Source organism: Nipponia nippon, unplaced genomic scaffold (genome assembly GCF_047370975.1).
Source record: "Nipponia nippon isolate SJK-2023a ecotype South Korea unplaced genomic scaffold, ASM4737097v1 scaffold_5, whole genome shotgun sequence".
Classification (NCBI taxonomy): domain Eukaryota; kingdom Metazoa; phylum Chordata; class Aves; order Pelecaniformes; family Threskiornithidae; genus Nipponia; species Nipponia nippon.
Window position 1 is genome coordinate 10,018,913 of NW_028262369.1, and position 23,654 is coordinate 10,042,566.

Below are 23,654 nucleotides of genomic sequence, written 5' to 3' on the forward strand. Positions count from 1 at the left end.
ATTTAATAAAAGTAATAGAAATGTAAGATTCTCCTAACTTTGCTATAAACATTTTAAATTATTTTCTCATTATTAAATGAGAAAGTTTAATGAAATGAAAGATTAATGAACTTTTCATTAATGACCTAGACAGCAGGACAGAGTGCACCCTCAGGAAGTCTGCAGATGACACAAAACTGAGAGGAGTGATTGATAAGCCAGATGGGTGTGCTGCCATTCAGAGGGACCTCAACACACTGGAGAAACAGGCAGACAGGAACCTCATGAAGTTCAACAAAGGGGAAAGTCCTGTCTCTGGGAAGGAATAACCCCATGTGCCAGCACACGCTGGTGGCCAACCAGCTGGAAAGCAGCTGCAGAACAGGACCTGGATGCTGGTGGACACCAAGCTGAACATAAGCCATCAATGGGCCCTTGAGGCAAAGAAAAGCAACAGCATCCTTGGCTGCATTAGGAGGAACATTACCAGCAGGTCAAGGGAGCTGATCCTTCCTCTCTAGTCAGCACTGCTGACACCACATCTGGAGTGCTGTGTCAGTTTTCGGCTCCCCCACAGAAGGCAGGCATGGGCATACTGGAGCAAGTCCATTAGCAACCTCATTTAGTTGGCCTTGCTTTAAACAGGGGTTAGACTACTTGATGTCCAGAGGTCCCTTATATTCTGTGATTCACTGTTCTGTTATTCCTTCTCATTTTTCTTAACCTATGGATTGTTCAGGATATTTTCTTTGAAAGCAATAAATATTTACAGTTCTGACTGTTCTGACTGGGTATGTGGAATAAGACCTTCAACTGGTATTAAACAACACAGGCAAGTTAAACCTAAGATATTCAGTAAGGATACAGAAACAAAGAGCTAACATTAAAATTTAGTATTTGGTGTAAAGTTTATTAAAACTTCACTATTTCCACATTTAAAAAACAGCCCAAACACTCTGTTGACAGAATTAATCCCCAAATAAATCCCCATCCACTTAGCTCAATTAAGATCAGACAAGCGCCCACTGAATTAATCAGAAATTATTCCCATTACTTGAGCATGCATTTGATTAGCCTCAATGAATTGATACTTAAAACTGTTGTGATGACAGAAGCGCTACAAACGTATAAGGAAAGTCTCTTGTATGAAATAAAAAACTTGGCTGCTGCACCTTTATCACCAGCAGAATCTGGCAATAACCAGACAAATAACTGCACCATTCTCTAAGGAGAGATTTCTGCCTGCACATTTCCCTGGGGCTTCACATGTAAAGATAGGAGTTCGAAATAAAAATACATAGTGTTTAACAACAGTCTATTGCTTCTTGTTTGGTACTTTTATTTACAGCAGTATCACTTGTAAAAAAAAGTAATAATTATCTTCAGTGGGACTTCTCCTAATACACATCAAAGTAAATGAGAACAAGCCCTTGCTAAGACACAAGAAAAAAAGGAAACAGAAAATAAAGCACACTGCATGAGTAAACTATAACATGTTGTTGACTGAGGATCTTTGCTGGAAGGAGTTTTTCATTACTAAGCACTAAACTCTGATTAATTAATAGAAAGGTAGAAGAAAATCTTACTAGTAAAGTTCCTTTCCTTATAGCCTCAGACACTTCTTCTGTCCAGTAAATGGATGAAACGCAAATAACCACCTGTCCAGGCCACTGAAGTACCCATGTTTTTCGAGGAACCTTAAACAAAAAGATCCATTGCAGACCCAGAAAGGCATATAAACACATTAGATTATGGCATTGATAACAATTACTTTCCCCAAATTTCTTTTGTCTCATGCTGTAAATAAATGAGAATCAGCATGGAAAGCTTTGATACTTTTTCTTCAGGAAATTAGAGTTAAAACTTCAAACTGGTACTACTGAACAAGGAGAGCTGGATTACACTTAGCTTCAAACATGCTTCCCTGGTTAAGAATTTGAGCAACCTGTTCACGTACATTTGCTTGTGAAATCTATTCTATACTATAATTCAGGAACAATTACCTTGATGTAATCTCTTATGCCATCTTGAAGAACTTGTCTTACACTGGCCAGCATCATTTCCTCTACTTGCAAAAGCCATTTTTCTACCATGCCCTTCAAACAAGAAAAACAGTTAAGAGTCAATACATATTTCCTGATTATATTCCTCTTAAAAGGCAAATTCTTTGTAATGTGTTAGGCTTAAATATGCTGTTTTCTCATCTAGATGTGGTATGTAGGAGAAAAAAAGGCCAAAGCTTCCCGAATTCTGACAGCCACTACTGCAGTTTAACACTGTCTGAAGGTAGGTAAATCAAGCTAACTCTAAAGACAATCCAGCTGAAGAAACAGCTGGATATGTTTCATATAAGCGTAAACGAAAAATGCCGATCACAGCTTGCATGATCAGGGCACGTTTTATTCCTGGAGGATTAAGGGAAACAGGGTATCTGTAACTTGCAACACGTCCCACCTTTCATTTCTTTTTGATTAACATACAGCAATTCAGCTCCATACCTTCACATTCAGAATGGCAGAAAAAGCTGGAACTGAGATACTTTTCAAAACTTATAAACTTGAAGACCGTAACAGTGGAATTGTGCTGACCTAAGTTTAATTTAAACAATCTTGTAGTTATCTTATACTCACAGTGTACCATGATAACTTAAAGTTCAATTTTTATTGTGAATCACCACTAGTTTTAGCAACAGCCAAAACAGTGTGAGTTACTCCTTGCATATACCAATGAGAGGCATTAGTAGTGTGGGAGTAGAGTAACGGAGATCCTGTAGCCCTGCTCCTCTCCTGCTTTCTACAGCCACTGAATAACGCAGGTCTAATAAACCTAATAGAACAGTATTCAAATGGTACTCTTGCCCTTGTAGGACCTTGTGTGCAAAGAAGGCAGACTGTTTCTTTACTTGCCTAGACACTACTATTTCTACTCAGCCCTCTTGAACTAATGCTCTGACTATTCACTGCCAGTCATTCATCTTTTCCCTCATTCCTCTCTGTTTCAGCCATGCTGTGCAATGTTACATACATATGTAAATAGAGAGATTGGGGGGTTTATATATATAGGGGTGTGTGTGTATCTATGTATTATCTATTTATCTACATCTTAAAAGTAATAAGTGCATAAAACTTATATAAAAATTTACCCAAAAAGTTGCATGTCTTATTCCTTTTTGTAGGAAATCCTTTTTGTTCTAGAGTACCAGCGTGCACTCTCACTTCCTAAATACCTTTCATGATCTGATCCTAAATGTTTTCAACCTCATTCCCCAAAAACCACACACTTTAGGCAAAGTATTAATTTAACATCATATAGCAAAAAAAAAAATAAATACATTTGCATTCGCTGGATAGATTTTAGCTATGAAAGGAACAATTTCCTTCTCCGAACTGATCATGCCTATGATCTCCAGATCTTCTGTGAACTCCAGTTTAGCAATTCCTTCAAAACACTTCTTTAAATGTGGTTGTACTCGAAGGGGATCCTTTGTTTCGGACAGTATTTCGAGCAGCTCATCATTAGACAAGAAAAAGAATCTGTTAGAAAAATACAATTAATGAACATGAACTTTCCAAACATGAAAACTGTCATTAATAATCTACTATATGCAAGATAAATTGAATTGGTTTTATTGTTGCTTAGGACACTAGTGTAACAGAGAGGAAATTATTATCTCAAATCCCTTTTCTTAAGCAATTTTTAACATTATAAAACTCATCAGGCCTGGTTTTTTTCAGGATTTCAATATGAACATCCTTTTATGCAGAGGAAGAAAGAAGGGTTCTCAAACTCACACAGGAAAGACCAGATATATCTTTGCAGCCAATGAAGACCTTGTAAAAACATACATCGATTATGAGGAACGGGATCCTGTCACTCCTAGGTATCCCATGCCTCTGCACAACTAAAGAGGGTAGGGCAGAGGCATAATTGCAAATCAGCCATGGGAAGGCAGCAAGTTCCTTCAAAAATCCTCTGTAAGAGATAATGTGTTTCTAACCATATGTTTACACTGTGCTAGACAGATTTTGCCTCCCCACCTCGGCCTGTCCCTGGCATTGCAAATTTAACTGGAGCTGAGGAAAATTAATGATGTCTGGAAAAAAGAACAAGTTTTCATTTTTTGTTGCACGGGACTGTCCCACATGTTTATAAAATGAGACTTTTCAGTTCAGTAGAAATGGTTTGAAAGAGCTTATGGCTTTTTGTCTCTAACTTAGGCCTGTTTAATTAATTTACCTTGGGAAAAATAATCTTTTCTTCTCCAAGTAAGTATTCAACCCTTTTTGAATGTCTTCTAAGAGAGTATTTGCTTCCTGAAGTCTGTCTAACATCATGGGTTGTTCAGTTGCTACAAGTACCTTTGTGTCTTTCACCTTTATAAAAACAAATACACAGCAGAAACTGCTAAAAGTTGCAATATGTTTGTACATTAAAATTGTTATCATCAATCACATATGTTGCATGAGGCTAAAAAGCTAGATATTATTCTCTGTAGTGTGCCTTCATGTTATTAAATATGTATGCATTATTTGATCTGCTTTTTCAGACTCTCAGTTTTACCAATTTGAACTTTACAGCAATAATGCAACAAGGAAATATCCACAGGAATTAAAATCTTTGGCACTTGCTCCTGTGTCTGGGCTTGCTACATTTTTTTCCATTCACAAATAAGGTCTGTCAAACAGAGTCACAGACCATGACAATTATTTTCCATTCTTGCCATCTAGGTTGCATTTTTTCCTTCTGGTAACATTCCTCTTAACTTGAAAAGATATACCTATTTCAGAACAGGCTTCATCATTCACAGAGTCTGAGCTGTCAGACAGGTCCCAACTTCAAATTTGTTACACTGATTATTTCAACACCTTTATCACACAATCACACACTCCTAAGGTTTTTGACAAACATCTCAGCTCATGCTACCACTAAGTATCTGGCCTCTTACCCAACTTCTTAGTTATAGGGAACTGAACAGGATACCCAATTGCACTTACTATCCCCATTATCTTATCCTGACATGCTACCATCTCAGTTCATATTCACCAAAGTTTTGAATAAACATGCCACCACATATTAGAAAACAATCATATGCAATAAAAGCCATTTAGTTGCTCTAATAATGTGTAAACCTTAAAAGCCTAATCCAAAATCTAACTGTATGCAGAGAAGGCTTTCTACAGATTGTCAGTGAACTCTGAAACAGATCCTGAAAGCATTCATCTTTCTACCTAATTCTGATCATTTAGCCATACAAAAGCCAGAAAATTTAGAATTAAAATGTTACAAGCTCTAATTCATCCTACAATATCCAGTCTTTACAGAAATCTCAAAGCAATAATGACATAATCTACCACTTTTACTGCAAGACTAGATTTTGGTGGGCTTTAGTAAAGGATTTTCCACTCCGTATTATACCTTCTTGTGACTTAAATATAAATATCTAACTCCAGAAAAGCTAGTACATCTTCATGATAGTAATAATCATGTTATAAGAGGTGCATAAAAATACACGATTCATTAAATGGAAGCACTTACCACTTGTGCCATAATGTCCTTCCAGTATGTATCCACAACCCCAAACTTTCTGCCCTCTTCAGGCATTTGAGCTATAATGTCTTCTGAACTAAAAATTGGTTCCAAATACAACCATGTTGCCTGACATTTTAACCAGCTATCTACAATATCTTGCATTAAACACAGCTTATCTTCCCAAGCCTGTAATGAAAACATTTCATATTTAAGCAAAATTATATCAAGAATTAATCTACACTGAGGAATCAAAGAACACAAGTTGCTTGGCTTCAAAGAAGAAAAAAAAAAAGAGGAGGAAAAAAACAACTGAACAATTTTAAAAGAGGGAGAAACTTTATTTTTAAAAAAAGGGAACACTAATAAACATCTGAGTATTTCTTATAAACAACAGATGTATTCTTTCACTAGCACTTTTTACAGCAAGTTGTGGGAGAACTGCCTAAGAAGTGCAGAGATGACTAGCATGACAATCCACAATCTCTTCTTTTAACTCTACTTGTGTACTCTCTATCTTATAATCAATGAAAGGATAGAAGATTAACAAGGTATTCAGCAGACTGAGTAAATGTCAATTCACAGGCCCTGTATATAGTGGGTTCAATCTTTGCCTGGCCTAAAAAAAGCTATTTCATGCAACTCTAGCAGTACAAGCCAGTTTTAAAACTAGAGAGATTCTTTTTGAATAACAAATTTCAGATAGCATTGCTTTTGTGACTTTGACAGTCTACAGTGTAAGGGATATGCGAGGGGATGTATTCAGTGAGAAAACACAGCCAGCCTGTATTGTTCATTACTCTGCAAGAGGTACATGGAGATTGTTAAGATAGCTCTATATTCATCATTCCCTTTCATTTCACCAGCTCCACTGGAAAGCAGAATTCAGCTTTACCTATGATTTGGCTAAAGTCCATAGGAAAGGATAGAATTTAGGTCTTAGCATCGCTTACAATTCATCACTATGAGGCCAGAAAAAATGATATTAAATACTGACAGGAAAGAAGTCTCTGCTTTCTGCATAATCTTCCTAATAGAAATTCATCGTCTTTAACAAAGATCACATCTTTACAAAATAGTACGACAGCTAACAAAAGACTTCGAAACCCTTATGGATCATGCCAATACCAGAGGATTACAAATAAATTCTCTCTCACAACTGACAGACCTATGTCTTTTTACACAATGCAGCAGGATTTGTTTAAATCAACTGACCCATTCCCAAGACATTCAACTAAAACCCCATGCTTATAATGACTAGATTAGCAATGCAATTACAATTTCCCTAGCTGTAAAGCAAGCTTTGCATATCTTTGTCTGGAAACCATTAATTCAAAGCTCTGGAAGAAAAATATGAATGTGTGTTCTCAGAAACAGTTAAAAACTATGTAACTTCTTAACATGCCAAAATACCTTAAAGCACTTAGGGAAAGCATATTAGGAGACATGCAAGCTCAATCAAACCAGCTTTTCCTTACCTGGCATTCAGCTTCTATTGGTTTGATGAAGGGAGAGCCACGCATTGTCTGAGTCTTAACAATGTGATCATCCAGCAAAAGCTGGATGTCATCAATTGCTGACAGGATGCTGGTGTTCTGTAAATACATCATATTTTGATAAGGCAAATAGCAGTTGCTTTATTTCACCACTCTTCAACCTCACCCTCATTCAGCTTCCTGTTCCCCCTTTCTCTATGATGGTTGAAGGTAAGAAAGTAGCAAGGCATTGAGAAAGCCTGCAACATGTTTGAAAATATGCAATGGTATCTCCACTGTACATCTCTGTTTCAAAGGTCAAGAGATAGATGGGTTTGTGAATGGGAAGCTAGCCAGGGATGCTAGTGACTTCTGACTCAATCTTTTGGACTGCATGTGATTTCTTGTTTCTTCTGGGCAAGTTAAAATTGCACAACTGTCCAGCTTTCCATACAACATTGCAGAAGCTCTGAGGCTTACAGATTTGTTAGGATGAATATGTTGAGATCACAAGTTATCCAGATACTAAGGTCCAAATATAAGGATATATAGTAATAGAGACATTTGTCCAGGCTCTGGGGTATGATACTGCTTTCCACCATGACACAATGAATCAGCAGTAACTTCCCTCTAATAGTTCTCAACTGGTATTCAGAATCAAAGTAATTCTTTTCAACAATATATATATTGATTTGGTGTTTACTCACAGTATCCCTGTATTTCACCAGACTGAAGTGCACGTTGACCCACTCTAATTTCATTTTCTCTATTGATTTCTCTAAGGAATACTCCTTACTTGCAGCTGCTCCAATAGGTTCCAGCCTAAATTGAAATGAAACATATCTTTGAAATGCTTTTGCAACATAGCTGAAGAGTAAAAAAATTCAGTTGTAGGCAGAGTTGCATATGAGACTACATTTCATATGGATTTGTTAATAATATCATAAGACTCTTATTTCAGGGAATATTTTTTCAATTTCAGACTCACCACATTAGAGATATTAATATTAATTTGGAGATAAATACAGACAGAAAATTCTGACTGTGCCAATTAAGTGGTTTAGGAATATGACACTGGTTTTTGGTGCCTTTGTGCTACAAGAACAACTGACAGTTCTATCCGTAGCCTGATAAAATACAGCTGATTTTACAGCAGGGTTTAACAGCACACAAAAAAACCCAAACAAACTAATAGTTGGTATCTGACATATGAAATACAGTGATTGTCTAAAAAAAAGGAGAATAGAGTAAGCTGCTTACTGATCAACGTATTTTGAGAGTCCAAATTCCAATATGTTTTTAAGAGTAGTAGTTTCATCAGGTCTGATCTCACATCCTACAATTTCACTAATCTAAAAATAAAGTAAGAAATAAAATCTATTATCAAGATGCATGTTGGTAACAGACTTCTCAAACATCAAGAAATAAATGCTAAAGAAGTATTAATGCAACCCCCCAATTTGCTTTTCCACCATAAGTTATTAATTCAAAGAAGCTCCTGCCTGTACCATTACAAATTTCAAAACTGGATCTATTATGTGGCAGGACGAAGGATCTTCTTATTGTGAAATACAGAACTATTACTGTATTTCACAGTATGGAATATATACAGTAGTATATTGAACTGTCAGTTTCTGTGGTAGAATACTCTCACAGTTAAAGCAGAGTTTAAAGTACCTGCTCCCAATGTCTCTCCTTCATCCCACGATTGCAGGCAATTGACAGGACAGGAAGATGCTGTTTAAATTTATCAAGCTTATATTTCATAGTTTCTGCTAAGCGTCTAGGCCCAGCCAAATCTGGAAAACTCTTACTGAGCTTGTACATAGTCCTCCACATATTTCCAGTCTCTTCAGTAATTTCATCAGCATTCAACTTCTGGAGAGATCCTGAATACAACAGTATAAACAAAGCACAGCAGGCACATCAGCACAAGGAAATTGCCAGGGTGGTTTATTTACAGGTATTTATAATCATTCGCCTTTAACTGGAAATCAGCTGTGTTACAAAAAATTATCTTAATGCAAAGTCCAAATCAACAACTGTATTTCACACTGCTTAACAGCATTTATTTCTTCAAAATTATTTTCTCACAATCAACCTTTTCAGCTTCTACTTAACTAACTGAAAATGACACATTTCATCAAAGGAACACCAAAGCCTCACCATTCATCCATTCCTCTGATTTGGTATGGAAATTATATGCTGTTATCCAAAGTTGCTCAAAGGCTTGTTTGTTTGCAATTATAGTTTGTAGTAGAGGAAACTGACTCTTCTCCTGCTCAAGTAACTCCTCTTCTTTATTAATAGCCTTTAAGGGAAAAAAAAAAAAAAACAACCAAAAAAACCAAACAAACCTTATTTCCATCAAGAATTCCTACTGTTGTTTAAACTTTTAAATAGGCAATATTGAATACAATTTTTTTACATGTCAAAGCCAGCCAGATTTGTAGATTTAGGCCTGTGGATTTTAGGCCTGTGGATTTTAGCTAGGTAACTGTGTTCTTGAAAATTCTCCTAGTTATTTGTTGGTATCTTTTACTACTCAAATAATTTTAAAAATCTATATCTATTTTAGAAATAGATAATGCACCATGGTATTCAGTGAAACCAAGATTCACAAGTTACCAACCCACTTTGAAACCTGGATGTAAGCTCCTTGGTCACATAGGATTATAGGAATCATTTTTACTTGTGATTATTTTTTTCTATTACAGAAACATCTGGGAGCTTCAACCAAACCAGGTATTAATTGTTGTGCTTATTCATGGTAAGATATTATCTTTGTCCAAAAGACCTTACAGTATAAATCAATGTGTAAAGACTTAGATTAAAAAAAAAGTATTACCTTCTTCATTTTACAGGTAGGGAGGTGAAACACAGAGAAGTGCTGTCTGAAATGCAGACATTGAATTCAGATTGAGTCCCAAGTTTGTGCTTTTACAATGCCAACAGACCTTTCACAAAACTTAACCATTCAGTGTGAGATGCAGGCAGAGAAACTTAAGGACCCATGTTCCAAGATAATTTTTAACTTCATGTATTCACTAAGCCGATTGTCATGTCATTTAAATTGTGTGGATACACTCCTCATTGTGATCATGTATTAAGAAACTTAATTACTTATTCTGGTCTACCTATAACAACATATCAGTGCTGTTAACTCACACTAATTAAATATACTAGATGCCTTTAAATCAGATTAAGAGGGTTGATATGTAGGACTAGTAATTTATCTAAATCGTAAACTCATTTAATTGGTTCAATTTTCTCTTTTGAGCAGGACTTAATTAAAATCTTGATCCTTAAGGCTCCATATATGCAGAAATCTCGTTGTCTCACTGTGATTTAGAAGATTAATTAAGCCTCACAATGCCTGTGAGATCTCTCAAAGGTAACCATTCTCATTTCCCAGCAGACACACAGCTAAGACAAACTATTCAACCTAGAACCACACTGGATGGAGAGCCCTGAATAGAATCTAGGAATCCTGGTCTTCAGTTTCCTTCTAGCACCTGAAACTTCCCTTTCTGTGATACAACACATATTTAATGCCTATAGGCAACTTCTGGAAATGATACAAACAGTTGAAAAACATTTGGTTTTAATTAGAGGGCGAGCAGAGGGACTGAAAACACAGCTCCAGCAGCACAAACCACAGTTCAGGGAAAATGCCACCTCCCTAACATTCTGCTCCTGCCAACTCTGCCAGAAGAATTCTGTTTTCTGTGGATAGCATCCTGCTACTGCTGACTGCTTGGAAACACTGAAATTCAGTATTTCAATTTAAAAAACTCCCTCAACTTTTTTCCCCAGAAAATATGCTCTTCAACTCAGCAGTAGGGACAACTCAGCATACAGGGACAAGAAGATATTTGCCACACGTTTGTGAATTTGGAAATTTTAAAGCCATCTTAACAATATATGGCCAGAATCCTGAAGAAAACAGGGACAAGAACCAAACTTTTGCTCATCCGGCACATTGCAGCCCACTCCATACTTGACTAATAAATACTAACCTCAAATTCTCTTAGTGCATTATCTATATTCTTATTTAACTCTTCAAATTTCTCAGCGTTGTTCTTCATTTCTTCTATGGTCATGACATCCCGCTTTTTGTAGCTTTCTACTTCTCTATTATAACCTTCAAGAGTTTCTTGAAACTGAGAACACCTGAGGTAAAGATAGCTAAGGTAATATGTTCTGTTTCATTCCTTTTCAGGTTTCTATTATTTTATTAATTATAACAGGCACTGCCACATGAAATCAGATCTCAATACTAGTGTAAAGTAAATATAGATGCCAGTGAAAACCCATTAATCAGTTATATCAGTACAATGCAGTTCACAGGATTAGAATTCAAGGTTCATTTTCAAACCTCCCAATTGACTTAGTTCACTTACATTTGCTGCCTTTACTACCTGGAGGAAATAAGGGAAGAGTGAAAATAATGTAACAAAATTATGTATAATGCTGTACTAAGCAATATAACAAGACAAAATTATGAATATTCTAGCAACATCTTTCATTCCTCCTTTCAGACCTATTTAAGCATAGGAATATTCTAATCCACCCTCATCAACAGAATTTTTCTGAAATCTCCCTAATACTGCAAACTAGATTTCTTCCTTACTTTCTCAGCTCCCTTCCAAGTTTTACTTCTTTGACATTATCTCCCTTTTACTGATAATGAGATTTTTCTTTTCTTTAAAAATACCCAGTGAAAGAAAACATCTTAACACCATACCTTTCAAGCAAAACCATCTCTGCATGATTCCTCCTATTACACAACTGATCTCTACCGTTTTCAAAGATTATCTCAATCTGATCAGGCCAATGGAAAACCGTGCTATTCAGGTTTATGTCATCATCTAAAATAAAAAATATAGAGACATCTTTAAGAAAATACCTTTTAACCAATGACCTAATAGAATGGCTGTTGTGAAGAGTAAGCAAAATAGCTGAAACTACATTTAGAAATAAGCTAAGAAGCTACATATTTCAAGCTGCTGGCTGAATTATCTTCACTGCAGAGAACTGTTCCCTAAAACAAGTTAGATTGATAGCAAATCTCCAAAATCAAGTTAAGAATGTGAAATTCTCTGAATAACACCTTAACTAGGCAAAGAAAATTAGTAAGAACAGCTATTCCAGAATATCAATTCCGTTCAACTACACACAGAGACAGACCACTCCTACCTAAATATATATAATATACCTACCTTAGGTGGATAGAAGTTTAAATCATTTTTAGTCCACAATGTGTAAATGCTGAGTTATTCAAAAAAGCTAGAGCATAACTACAATGAGCAGACATCTCCATCTTCATATTTGTCTATTTGTTCAGTGCACTTAGCTCATTATAACTAACTCCAGGACACATGCTTATAAACCCAGCCACAAAGAATACGTGATTATGAAATACTGTGCATGCAAACACTCCAGTCCAAAATGTAACAGGAAAATGTCCTGGCTTCCATAGGCATCCTAATTTTTATCAGAAATAAATTCTACTAAACATGGCATATCATAGTTATTCTATCACTGTCTGATCTGAGACTGTGTTTTGCTTAAGGAGAAAGGATCATCCTGCCACTAAAATGGGTATGCATTCATATAACTGCTCTTTGTTTTTATGTACAGCAAATAACATACAGCATCTGTGAAGGGCACATTTTTGCTTTCAATAGAAGTGCAAACTAAAAGCAACTTCTACAAATATTTCTTCCATCTTGGAGAACAACCTTTATATTAACTCAGAACAGCAAAACAACAAAAAGCCACCACTGATCTAATACTCAACTGCAGAGACACAAGTTCTCACAGTTTGTAAAAGCTGTCATAGAGCCTTCGAGGCATTGCTTTTGAGATGGTCTTGCACCGAAGACTTTTTGTTGAATAACACAGATGTGTAACACCATTTGGCCAGATTACATGACATTAATCCGATAATGCCTAATACAGTCTAAAACACAGAAAAAAAGCAGTGTCTGTGCTGTACGCCATTTCTCTAACCATTCCTTCCTGCATTGGTACATTTTGGCCTCTGCTAAATTCTTTTTATTTCCTTTCTGTCTCTTTTGGAGCTTTCCATTAGCATTCTAGAAGATGCAACATTAATCCATTCAGAGTCCGATATCTATATACAAATATTTTCATATGGAGACTTTTATATTCTGTAATTGAAACATACAAGAAAGATCAGCATAGTCCATGAGGAATTCCAGCCTGTGTGCTGCTTCAGCAACCTCCTGTCTCAGTTTAAAAACAGTAACTTCACTGGATTTCTTTAAGTATGCACCAAGTTCCACTAGCTCTTCAGTGTTCAGGGGCACCTCACTTATTCTCGTTGCAATTAAGTCATATTCATTGCAAATTCTACAACAAAAAGAAAACAGGCGTTATCACTGGGATCATAAGTGAAGAAAGATTTAAGATCTTGTTAACAAAGTTTGTCTTTTAAACAAGAATATTACATTTCTTCATAAATTAAGTATTCAGATTGAACACACACAGCAGACAGGCATTTATTAAGGATGCCATTTTACTCTGTACAATCAGTTCTATTCTCCTACTATGTTTACAAGAATTGATATATAATAGAATGATTGCTAAATTGGTTCCAAATTACAATTAACAGCATATTAACAGTTTCCTTCCTATAGGTTTAAAATTTCCTTTTCAAGACCCAATCTGCTGCAGAAAGAAATGTTTGAATGCAGGAAGCAAGAGCTCACTTAATCACCTCACAAAAATAAAATCAAATGCATGGTATGAAACAAAGTTATAAAAAGAAAAATTAAACAATCACATTTATTTTAGATTGTATTTGGGAACAGAAAATACAGAAAGGAAAAATCCTGTTATTTTCCTTCTTCCCAGCGATACATTTTCTTCTTTCAGATTCCAGTTCAGTACTGCAAATAGCTATACAGATAGCAGGCATGCAAACAGCAACCATGCACTAAGGATAGGTTCATATAAACCAACTCGAGCCTTCCAAATGGCAGGTGTTCAGCATAAGCTCATTGTCTAGATCCCCTCCACAGTAAGGGCATGCACAGAGGCCCCCCTAGACTGTGGTTCATCTCCACCTGGAGATGCTTTTTAGCGAAGTGGGTTGAATAATTTCTTTACAGTGATTGTCTCTCTCCATTCACTGTGGAAGTATTCTTTAATTCCCATGGTGGTGGGTTTTTTTTTCTGTTGGGGATTTTTTGTGTTTGCAGGGGGTAGGGTGGGGGTGTTTTTAATTCACAGAACCAAGATTATCCCATTACACTGGAGTCAAATTATATTTTCAAGGTCCTTTTAATTTCTTGTTCTCCCCCCCCCCTTCTTTTTTTCTTTAAACTTGCCAAGATATGAAATCAGGACCATTACTTCGGGGGGGGGGGGGGGGGGGGAGGCAGGAACAAGATGCAGAGCTGCATAATACATTCTTCATATTGCTTTAGCTGGACACCAGCAGGGGAAGCAAGAACCTCAACCCAAATCCTGGAAGGTCAGTAAAGGAGAAAAGAACAATGGCATATTTCCAATCTAATCTCTGTATACACCACAGACTAAGTTAGATATTTATTTACAAGTATTTCTGTTCCTGATAATTTTAAATACCCACTTTGGTGTCCTTGCACATGTCTGGTCAGCACTGGAAAACCCAGCAGATGAATAAAGTTCTCTCATCCACAGATACACAGTATCAGTCCATGCAGACAGCAAGAACCATGCATGCATAGAACATGTACCTTTTATTTAACTCTCTGTTTTCCCTCACTTCAAATTCAATCAATCTATCTTTAAGATTTTGGGTCCGATTGCAGAGTTCCTCATTCAGTTGTACAGCATCCAGACAGAACATGGCCAAAGGGACAGTGACATGCATGGAAGCAATCTCTCTTTTCAGTTTTGTTAAGCTGTCAATCTTCTACAAATGGAAAATAATACATCTGTTATTTTTCCTTAAAGTCTATAGATGTGATCAGTTTTGGGCCCTCACCACAAGAAAGACATTGAGGTGCTGGAGCATGTCCAAAGAAGGATAACGAAGCTGGTGAAGGGTCTAGAGCACAAGTCTTATGAGGAGCGGCTGAGGGAGCTGGGTTGTTTAGTCTGGAGAAGAGAATGCTGAGGGGAGACCTTCTTGCTCTCTACAACTACTTGAAAGGAGGTTGTAGCAAGGTGGGGGTCAGTCTCTTCTCCCAAGTAACAAGTGATAGGACAAGAGAAAATGGCCTCAAGTTGCACCAGGGCATGTTTAGGTTGGATACTAGGAAAAATTTCTTTGCTGAAAGGATAATCAGGCACTGGAACAGGCTGCCCAGGGAAGTCATTGAGTCCCCATCCCTGGAGATATTTAAAAGACAAGTAGATGTGGTGCTTCGGGACATGGTTTAGTGGTGGACTTGGCAGTGCTAGGTTAACGGTTGGACTTGATGATCTTAAGGGTCTTTTCCAACCTAAATGATTCTATAAAAAATGCTAAACAACAACTAATTAGCTCCCATCCAGCAAATGGATAATATATTCCAAATAGAAGAAGGAACAACTATTTTTTATCTTTCCAGAGCTCAGCTCCTATCCACAGATTCCAGGGCTGAAAGCTTTGCACAGTTACATGCCATATTAAGGAACACCACAACTTGCCTAAAGAAGTATTTAGCCAGAGGCTAACTCAGGAATGCAGAGAGAAAAGTAGACAGGGCTGACTAAGGACAAGACAGTCAAAAGCAAGATGCAGATTCACCAAATACTCTGGGCAGCCTTCCACTAGACTTCTATTAAGACCCAACAAAACCCACAGAAGGAGGCCATAAAGAAACCTCCTTCTACATTTGCATAGCAGCCCTACAGTGAGGGGCTATGTAAACTGAGATGGCTTCCCTAGTATTCCCAAGGGTAAAACAAGTGATTTGAATGGGAGTTCTTTAGGCAATGTATTAGGAAGTGTGATGTGTTAGCTGCAGTATGAACATGTAGTACTTGTCAGTTACATGTTACCTCTGTTAAAGCTTCTAAAGAATGACCTTCGTTCAAGAAATCTGTGACATCTTGCTGTGCATTGTTGTTCAAAAGATTGCTGTATTTCCTGTACATGTTTAAATACCTTAAACACAGAAGGTCACAAAAACAAACTTAAGATTCCAATGTGAAGATTCTCTATAATAAGAAACAAATCAACTCAAATTGTTTGAGTCAAACGGATAGTGTTATGAATCTGAGGGTTTGGATAAGCAACGGAGTTAACAGCCAAAACTTACTTCTGTGGACCACGTATGTTGCTCTCAAAGATCTTTTCAAGTTTGTTCACACACTCTGAAAACAATGATTCATCTGGTTTGACCGTACTGAGAGTGAGATCATCTCTTTTTAATTCTGGAAATAGAAGTCTTTCTACCTAAAGAGAACCATTGCAAATACTGTAATAACACATACAATAGAGGAAATAAGGTATTCTATTACCCATTCACCCACCACTTCAAAAGAAATTATTATTTGGTAAAAACAGTGCAATGTGAAAAGCCTCTGATTCATAATTAACACTTGGTTACACACATAGTTTGCTTGTGAAAACAATACAAAAATCAAACGAGGACTTTAATATAACTTGAATCTGCAAAAGAACAATTTCTATGCTATCTTCTATAATCACAAAAGTTCACACAGTTCGTGACACACAACCCTCATCTTTATCTTCTATTTGTCAGTTTTCTGTCTCATTCAGAACTTTTTATATCATAGATAGTTTTTATTCATATTGCATTTTGTATGCAGCTGTAACTGATTCAGTACCTTTGGAAGTTCCTCAGCACTTTGCAGGATCTCCCTGAAGCAACGACTGATTAAACCCCAACATTCTTTCAAAGGTGGCTCAAAGACAATCTTGGGTTCTTCCACACTGAGTTTGACTGTTAGTATCTGAGGCATAAAGAACTGCATTTCTTGATACGGTTCTGTAAAATCACTTCCATCCTTAGGGAAAAGAATGAAAATTGTACATGCCAAAGAAATCAACTATAACTATAATAATTTTTAAAAGATTTAAAGTCCCCCAAATTTCTTAACTACACAGCACCAATGTGTAGGGATCTTCGTCCCTGAGTTTTATTCAAAGCACTGATGCCTCAATACACAAGAGGTTAAGGTGCCAACCTTATAAAAGTTGGAATTAGGACACTGCATTTAAGCCTAATTGCCTTGATTTTCCCTTAAGTAACAGAAGTAAAGCACTAATTACTGTACAGAACAAAAGCTGTAAAAAAAATTTCCATAATGCCTATCACAAATAAAATCTAGAATCAAATTAAAGATCCTGCTTTTTTAATTGCCTTGTATGGTTAGTAAGAACTGCCCTAGCCCCAAATTGCCTCTACAGTAATGGAGTCCTAATCCATGACTAGACTCATAAGGTAGATGCTATAATGATTTAAAAACAAACAAAACCCAAACTCAAACAAACTGACAAGACAAAACAAACCTAAAAAAACCTCCAACCATCAGCAACACCATCATCACCCAGATGCAAGGCTTAGCGTAAGTTTGACAGCATATTGTATTAAGTGTGATCCTCTGGCTGCAATGAGGTATTTAATCTGTCACATTTATTCTCTTTAAATATGTTTCATTTTGTCTTATCATGGTAGATCCTGGGTGATCTGGTATTTAAAGAACGCATTTCCACTAAGAGGCAACTTTATCATAGCCAAAACAGTGGTAAAAACTCTCGTGGTGTAATGTTTATTGTAATTATGTGCATTACATGAAACAATACAGGGCACTCATTTGGTATAGACAGGGACACCGCATACATAAATTACCTCTGGAAAGGATTCCATGCATGACTATGCACACTTTTGACTTCAAAGGGGATTATTCATGTGCTTTCAGAAAAATATGTTTAAGTGTTTTGCCTGGTTAAGGCCAAGAAAAATACAACTAAAAATTAAAAAGAAAAATGCACTCTAACTCAAGACAGAGTGGAACACTCCTATAAACTGCTAGTTATAACCCTAGGCCTGCAAAATGATTATTCAAATGAGCCATTCTTGACCATGCAAAGAAAATTCCACTGAGTATGCACAACTGTTTGAAGCATCCATCCTTTTTTTTTATGGAGGCAGGAGCTATGTGGGATATTTTAGCCTTCAAAGAGCATTACATTTTATGGATATATGAATTATTAGCTCTATGTAACACTGAAAACTGTAGATATACTTCAGAGCATATACCTTGTGGATCATAAAAAATGCAAGAAGATCTTCTAAGGAGTTAACAACCATCTCACGTAATTGTAATGACATTAGAGTTGCCACAGAATTAAAATAGCTTTCAACTTGCTGAGAGGAATCACAGTCATTTTCAGGAGTAAAATGAAGCCATTTCGGTTTTTGATCAAGGAAAATGGATGCACAAGTTGGGATCCACCTACAACAAAATAATATGGAGACAAAGTTTTTAAAAGCTTATTAGTCTTACTTTGCTCCTTGCAATGAAATCTAACCTCAGCATTTACCCAAAGAATAAGCAAAATTCAAAGGGCTAGCAGAGAATTGTTAACTAGATGTCAAACAAAACTGTACCTACCAGGACTTAGAGGAAACCTGAGTTTTTAAGCTAAGGATTCTTTCTATAATTGGTCCCTATTATTAGTTTAAATTAATATTAATAGATAAAATACTAGTCACAATATTAAATTATTAGCATTAAATGGGAAACTTGTGTCTGGAAGAGAAAGATCTCAGGTGGCAGAATGAAGTCACCTAATATAATGGGCTATTACCTCATATAATCTCTTTCTTAAATTGATCAATTTCCGTAATTAAAAAAGGTTTGCTGTCACCATTTTTATAGATTTAGACTCCACTCCTCTCATGGTTAGAAATCTTCTAATTTCCAGTCTACACTTATTCATAGTCAGTTTATTCCCATTTGGTCTTGTGCAAGCACTCTTACAGTTTCGATAGCTCTTTCAGCATCCAGATGTTTAACCCCCTCCGCTATTTTCCCCTTTGTTTTGGCAGCCTTGTGGTTGGGACTAGTGTCATCCCAGTCTAAGATCTGTTTTAAAAAGGGATCTTCATGTAAATCAGACCCTAAAATACTCTGTTTATCTACTGTTACTACAGTTGGCACTGACTTGTTCTGAAGAGCATCGCGAGCTTCCACACAGTGTCTTCGAATGACCTCCTCAAATTCTGTAGGCAACAGTGGCAGGTCTCTACAAAGCATTTCTTCAGTGCGAACAAACCTTAGATGACTATATCTACGGAAGTAAAACACATAGTAGATATTTTATGGAATTTTGTTTTAAAAAAAACATGAAATATAGTCAGGTAGGTCTCATGTATTTATAAACACTAATAATTTCATTGATGCATATCACTTCATTCCTAAGCTGTCCAACAAGTGCACTTCTAATGGGCTTTTTGCTATTGGCAAACATAAAAGGCTTCGCAAATTTCATTTTGTACTTGTTATATTTAAAATTGTCTTCATTTTTTGCTAAAATGGTCAGAATAATTTCATAAAATAAAAACTTTCTCAGTTTAATTAAGATCCTATGAAAAAGACATCTTACTGAGAAAGCCAGAGCTGTTGCAAAGTGGGCATCAACGGATTCACTATGAATAGATTCCTTTCATTCCAGCTTTTCACTTCTTCGTAAGAGCTGTGCCATGGGACTGGTGCACGGACAACTCTCTGGGGAAAAGGGCGTGGGGTACTTCCAATAAACAGTCTCTCTCTCTCAGCTGGATCCATCAAGACGTAATCAACTAGAACAAATCATATATATCACGGTGAGACTGCAGGTATGGTGAAAACCTACATATGAAAACACAGTATCTCCATAGTTCAGAAAGTCAGAATTCTGCACGTTTAAAACTTATACACTGTCATATAGTTACTTGCATGCTTTAGGATGAAATACAGCACCATAATCAAATTACCAATTTGACTATAAAATTATTTCAGAAAAAGAAAACAAGAATTGGTCCTGGTTCTAAAAATGGGAGGTAGAAGAGACCGTTTTTCATGCTGTCTTTCCAGTTGAAGTACATTTATTTCGTGCTTCAATTCCTCCTCCATAAACCAGGGGTGGAAATAGCTCCCTTTCAAGGATGATTTTTAGAAGGCTTCTTAAATGTTTGTGAAATGCAGGAATGTTATGAATCATCTGTTGCATCCAGGAAGGATATGACATTCAAAGGACTTATCTATGATCTGCTAAATGCCAAAACTCAGGTGCTACCAGTTCCAACCAATGGCCCATTACGTGAGATTAATAAACGCTGAGAAGCAGACTCATTACCCCTTGTTGACATTAGCATTACCACAAAAAGGGTCTGCAAACACTAAAACTGTGACATTGATAAAAGGCAAATTAAAGTGTACCTAAAAAGATATCAGAGACTATAGAAGGCAGAGTGAAAACTGTTTAATCTCTCCTTTTTATGCTGTCATGAATGAGAGGCCACACCTACTTACTGGCAAACGTATTTAAGAAAACTAAAAGGAATTATTTCACATGTGGAAAACACAAGAAAACTGTAAGACTACTGGAAAGCAAATTAAAAAAATCTCATGTTCTACAGAACTGTCTCTTTCACATTCCCTTTCAGATGGGCATTACCAAATTTCAAGGATTATGACATTCTTTTGTATTTATTTATATATGATGATCTTCTATTTGTTGAACATGAGCAGTGTAATCATGCACATTAATGTATCATCTAATTTTTCTTAATCCTGTAATGTCTTAAATGAAATTCTTTGAACTTGTGACATGATCCCAGTGTAACATCTGAGTTCACTGGAGTTCTGAGACAGATTAATTTAGCTGTTAATGGGTATCACTGACTTACTGCAGAATAACAAAAAAGTTAGTCTGGGAAGTATCTGTTACAATAGCCTACTTTACCCTCTCCCCCATCAAGATCAAATATACGTAGACTGCTGTTGACAGATACTTGTCTATCATGCACTTCAAAGCATCATTCATCAATGAATCAAAGCACATTCACCAATGAATAATCTGATGCAGTGCTTCACCATCTTGTCTTTCTAATTTCTTATCCAATTTCTTTTGCTACAAATTAAGATGATTACTCCTTGTCCACCATCATTTGATCAAACCCCTCTTTACACATCCGATGAGATGATGCAGAATTATGCATTTTGAATGTGATTTGGATTTGAATTAGGAATGTAAAATTGCTTAAGTATGGACAAAACGATTCCATGCACCCAGAGCTACTGAACTTGGAAATGACTATATTTACGCGATGGGATGTAGGTTTTAGTAAATAGATATTTGTTGAAACTGGAACGTTACATAGCATGATGACAGATTATATTCTCTCAGATATCTACTGCAGTTCTACTGACCCCACAGGAATTCTCCATGGGTGCTAAGAATAGAATGCAGACTTGCTTTCAAAGTGCAATAAATGTTTACATACTCTGAATTGCTAGGAGTCTTTTGAGTCTTACCAATAGCTTTCATGAGGCTGATATGATAGTCTGCCTTAATCTCTTCTTTTAAACTTGCAAGTAAATTGTCCAGGTCTGGGTTAGCAAGAATGTGAGTTGGAATATGCTTTAAAATTACATTCATCACTTCCTTATCCTGAGGTGCCAGCATGTCTTCCTGCACTCCATTATATATGTAGTAACAGTACCGCTAAAAAGTAATGTTAAAAATGTTATGCTTATTGTATGAATTTTCTGACAGATAATGAATTACTACAAAATATTTTTAGCTTTTCTATCACTTGAACCTTTTCCGCAATTGAAAGATGTTTGAATATAATGGATTTTGGCTATCTATCTCTTCATTCTTTTTAAAGCATTGCCATGCCTGACATTTTCACACTACTTTCATCTGTTTTGATGTAAGCATATATACCAATAGAACTGAGTGCAGCATATTAAATTACTGATCTCTGAAGTCCTAGCCAACAATGTGAGAGGTTAAGAGTTTGGGAAGATACTCCTGCTTGCAAATCCACTAGAACAAAAATCAGACTGAGTAGCTAGAAAGAGAAACAAATGGTAAAGGAGTTGACAGTATTTAAGAGCAGTTTGTTATATTGAATATTTACATCTTTTAAACCTCATGTACTGCCTTCTTTTCTCAACTACTTTTAAGTAAACAGTTTACAGACCTATATTGCAGATGATTACTGCTGCTACTTCTATCTTAAAATTAAATGATATAAATACCTCTATGTCATTTCTTGAAGGTGGCTTTTCTCGCTTACTTATCTCCTTCTCATTTAAGTGCATGACAACAAATTGTTCTTCTGGGGTCAATGGTTGGTTGTCTGTATAATGTATGACATGTAATTCTGGCATATGAGCAGGTACACACAGCGAAATGGGATCCAAACTGTTCAACAAAGCTGGTTTACTTCTGAAGAAAAAGAACACAAGTTTAGCCAATAAAGAAGGAGTAATGGATTCTTAAGTCAATATGGACAAATGACAAGCATCATATAAACCACTTACACTGCACTGAGGACAAGTATGACCTATTAAGTATTTCAATTACTCATAAAAAAACCTCGGTAAAATTGTATAACATAGCATACTACTTTAACAGAAAGAATACAACCGTGTAAACCTCACAACTGCACAGTATCATTTAGACAGGCAGTATCTTACAAGCAATTCTATCAGAGCCAGACCTACTAGCACTATTATTTAGGTTGCCCAAGATCTGCACCTATTTTCAGGTATTATCTAACCAAAACCTTAACAACATGAGCCAAAAGTTCAAATTGCCTCATTTGCATAAATGTTACACTACAGGCTTCATTTTCATGATTATATGCTGTTTTCTATAGGGCCTTTGTCCACACTGCTCAGGATGAACAACACTCAGCCAACAGGCTGTCACTACATACTTGATTTACTTCACATTATCAAGTCCTTAGTTGAAGAGAATTTAAATACCCCTTTCGTCTTTTTCATGGTACTCATCCCCATGTTATCTTAACAAGGGTGAGAAAGTTACTGTCATAGCACTTCCAGCGGGGACTGTTTCCTTGTTTTACAGATGAAGAACACAAGCACAAAGAAGATTAAAAGAAATATTCACTACAGCAGAACACCCAATTTGACACAACTCTAGGAGCATTACAGAGCATTTAAACACTCACAGCAAAACTGAGAGACTTCATTTCTACAACTTGCATCTCTATTAACTAAACTCTGGGCTCTCAAGTCAGTAATCATGAAAGGAAGACATTTCATTTAGCATGCCTAAGACTGAAATTTGTCCTGCCACAAAGAGGCAGTTAAAGGTGCTTGCTTAGCACACCATGGAATTTCAGTCTTGATGCACATATTTTTTAAGAGACTTAAAATTTCATGCTTGGATGCTTAACATAGCATCCAAGTAAAAAGAAATATTAAATCACAACTCAGATGTCTGTACTGATTGTAATAATCTGTATCTCGATAACAGTACAGTACGTTACCTATCAGAATTCCACTGACTTCTTTGTGTACGTTTGAGCTTTTTCCTAGAAGGATCAAATTCTTTTGAAGCTTTAAGCACCAGTTAAGAAAATCACATACAGGAATATTTTTCAAATAACATATTATTTCAGATTGGTGAAAAACAGAGCTAAGTCAATTAATCAGATAATGAAATAACAGAAAACAACAATG

At 36.3% G+C, this 23,654-nt stretch overlaps 1 protein-coding gene across 1 annotated transcript in view; it reads right to left on the minus strand.

Moving 5' to 3' along the window:
- Positions 1–23,654, minus strand: part of DNAH3 (dynein axonemal heavy chain 3) — a 75,045-nt gene that overhangs the window by 41,590 nt on the left and 9,801 nt on the right. Inside the window, exons 5-27 of the mRNA XM_087732051.1 lie at positions 23,462–23,531; positions 22,203–22,392; positions 21,471–21,660; positions 19,558–19,753; positions 19,117–19,242; positions 18,209–18,404; positions 16,773–16,952; positions 16,241–16,377; positions 15,981–16,086; positions 14,729–14,907; positions 13,174–13,358; positions 11,728–11,851; positions 11,000–11,153; positions 9,147–9,291; positions 8,658–8,869; positions 8,241–8,332; positions 7,688–7,802; positions 6,984–7,100; positions 5,515–5,694; positions 4,216–4,352; positions 3,311–3,512; positions 1,983–2,075; positions 1,566–1,676 (exon numbers count right to left, since the gene is read on the minus strand). Coding sequence (XP_087588177.1) covers positions 1,566–1,676; positions 1,983–2,075; positions 3,311–3,512; positions 4,216–4,352; positions 5,515–5,694; positions 6,984–7,100; positions 7,688–7,802; positions 8,241–8,332; positions 8,658–8,869; positions 9,147–9,291; positions 11,000–11,153; positions 11,728–11,851; positions 13,174–13,358; positions 14,729–14,907; positions 15,981–16,086; positions 16,241–16,377; positions 16,773–16,952; positions 18,209–18,404; positions 19,117–19,242; positions 19,558–19,753; positions 21,471–21,660; positions 22,203–22,392; positions 23,462–23,531 — 3,437 coding nt within the window. The remainder of the gene's footprint in view (positions 1–1,565; positions 1,677–1,982; positions 2,076–3,310; positions 3,513–4,215; positions 4,353–5,514; positions 5,695–6,983; positions 7,101–7,687; positions 7,803–8,240; positions 8,333–8,657; positions 8,870–9,146; positions 9,292–10,999; positions 11,154–11,727; positions 11,852–13,173; positions 13,359–14,728; positions 14,908–15,980; positions 16,087–16,240; positions 16,378–16,772; positions 16,953–18,208; positions 18,405–19,116; positions 19,243–19,557; positions 19,754–21,470; positions 21,661–22,202; positions 22,393–23,461; positions 23,532–23,654) is intronic.